Source organism: Gavialis gangeticus, unplaced genomic scaffold (assembly GCF_001723915.1).
Source record: "Gavialis gangeticus isolate Ggan-Ray unplaced genomic scaffold, GavGan_comp1, whole genome shotgun sequence".
Taxonomy (NCBI): domain Eukaryota; kingdom Metazoa; phylum Chordata; order Crocodylia; family Gavialidae; genus Gavialis; species Gavialis gangeticus.
Window position 1 is genome coordinate 174,465 of NW_017728974.1, and position 1,992 is coordinate 176,456.

The 1,992-nt window shown below is 65.5% G+C and overlaps 1 protein-coding gene across 1 annotated transcript in view; it reads right to left on the bottom strand.

Annotated features, from left to right (window-relative positions):
- Positions 1 to 407: 407 nt before the first annotated feature.
- The window catches only part of LOC109291026 (serine protease HTRA2, mitochondrial-like), a 14,381-nt gene continuing 12,796 nt past the window's right edge, over positions 408 to 1,992 (bottom strand). The window contains exons 7-8 of the mRNA XM_019507901.1: positions 1,130 to 1,225; positions 408 to 853 (exon numbers count right to left, since the gene is read on the bottom strand). Of these exons, the coding sequence (XP_019363446.1) occupies positions 688 to 853; positions 1,130 to 1,225 (262 nt within the window). The 3' untranslated portion in view covers positions 408 to 687. The remainder of the gene's footprint in view (positions 854 to 1,129; positions 1,226 to 1,992) is intronic.

A 1,992-nucleotide genomic window follows, 5' to 3' on the forward strand; every position in this document is an offset into this window, starting at 1 on the left:
GCTGGAGCCAGAGGTCTCTGTTCAGGGCCCTGAATGCCTCCATCGGGGCCTGGCGCCAAGAAGGGGGTGGGGTGGGGTGGGGTGTGGGGGGCTCTGCTCCTGCTGTGACGCCCGTAGGGGCAGGGGGAGCCTGCACAGTGCAGGTCTCAATCCCAGGACAGAGCGCAGCGAACACCCATGCTGGCCCACACACACAGGATGGGGGCAGAGCACCGAGGGGAGGGGGGCAGCAATCCCCAAGCACCAGCCCAGGCAGGCAAGGGAGAGACCCCCTGGGCAGCTACACGGGCTGGCAACACTGCCCCAACCCTGTCCCAGCATGAAGCCCGCAAAGGACAAATGCTGCAGTGGGGCCGCAGCTGTCTGTTGCCTGGGGATGAACAGGCACCCACACGGCTCCTAGGAAATAGTTTATTGCAGCGAAGGCGACTGAGAGCAGCCCCCAACCCCTACCGCTGCCAGCCCTGCACCAGGCTGGCCCTGGCCCTCCCCACACAAGCCAGGCCCTGCCTCAGGGCTGCCAGTCTCTGCAAGGCACCCTCCATCTCTGAGTACAGCAGGCATTCTGGGGGTGCTGCCTGCCCCCATCCAGTCCCAGCCCAGGGATGGGTGCCTCTTGTGTTGAGGGGACTGGGGTGCCCAGTCCCCACCACGGGCAGCCTGTGCCATGCCATGCTGTGCTGGCCTCTATTCGGCAGTCTCAGGTGTGACGCGGACCATGAGGGTGTCGTAGCCGCGCCGCACCAGTATGGCCAGGCTCTGGTGCGTGCGCACTGCCTCATACACGTCCTCAGCACACCGCACCACCTGCCCGTTGATCTCCAGCAACACATCGCCGGCCTTTATTCCCGCCCTGTGGAGACAGAGCATGGGAGGATACGTGGAAAGATGACCAGAGCCCCTGACCCTGGCTCCCTGCCCACAGACGAGCTGCTTTCAGGTGGTCCCTCGCCTGAACAAGCTACCAACACGTGCACACGTGCCACTGGTCCCAAGACATGCAGGCTGCCGTGGGAGCAGCTCTGCTGGGATTGGGGGCAGCTTGGAGGCAACCACAAGGCACCAGGTGCCAAGTCTGCCCAACAACCCAGGCTACAGAGTGGACATCCCCCACACCCCCGGCACTTACTGGTGGGCTGGGGAGCCGATGATGACCCTGTTGATGAGGATGCCAGAGGTGACATCGGGGAAGCTGGGGTCGTGCCGCTTCAGCTCAGCCAGGATGCTGCAGGGAGGGCAGAGTCAGAGCCGCGTCACTGGAAGGCACGAGGCCCTGGCTCCCTCCCCAGGCACTGGGTGCAGCTACCAGCCTGCCACAGGGAGGACGTGCCGGGAGGACCGCAGGGAGCCGCTGCCTTGACCCCGGTGGACACAAGCTGGGCAACAAACCCCCTGCCCCTGTGCAGCCCCGAGACCCATGGAGGCTCCGCGCTGGCTGCCCACTTCCCTCCCCAGCACAACCCGCTGGTGTCATCTCCTGCCACTACAGACGGCAGCCTGAGGAACCTGAGTACTGAGGTACATACGAGGTGCCCACACCCAGAGGACAGGCAGTGCCAACGCCAGCGTGGGGCCCACAGGCTTCGCCACACACCCGCTGGGGCAAGTCCAGCAGGAGCAGAGCCCAAGCCCTGGCACAAGCAGTGCCCAGCCCATGCTGAGCCCAGGGTCCTGGAAGGCGCTGAGGGGGGCAGCTGTACCCTGTGGCTCTGGCCCTACACCCTCCTGTTGATGGTCCTGCTCAACCCCAGAGACAGACCTGGGGCCTGGCCACCACACCCAGCACCATGGACCCAGGCACTGGTGGGGAGAGGTCTCTGCACGCAGAAATGCAGAGCCCTGTGGGGGGCCTGAAGCACAGCCCTGGAGCAAGCAGGCGCCACCGGACGCCATCCCCCAGCCCCATGGCAGGTCTCACAGGCAGCAAGGGGCAGTCATTGGGGGCTCGTGTCCCAGGGGCACCTGACATCATGGCAATCGGCTAAGCGCAGG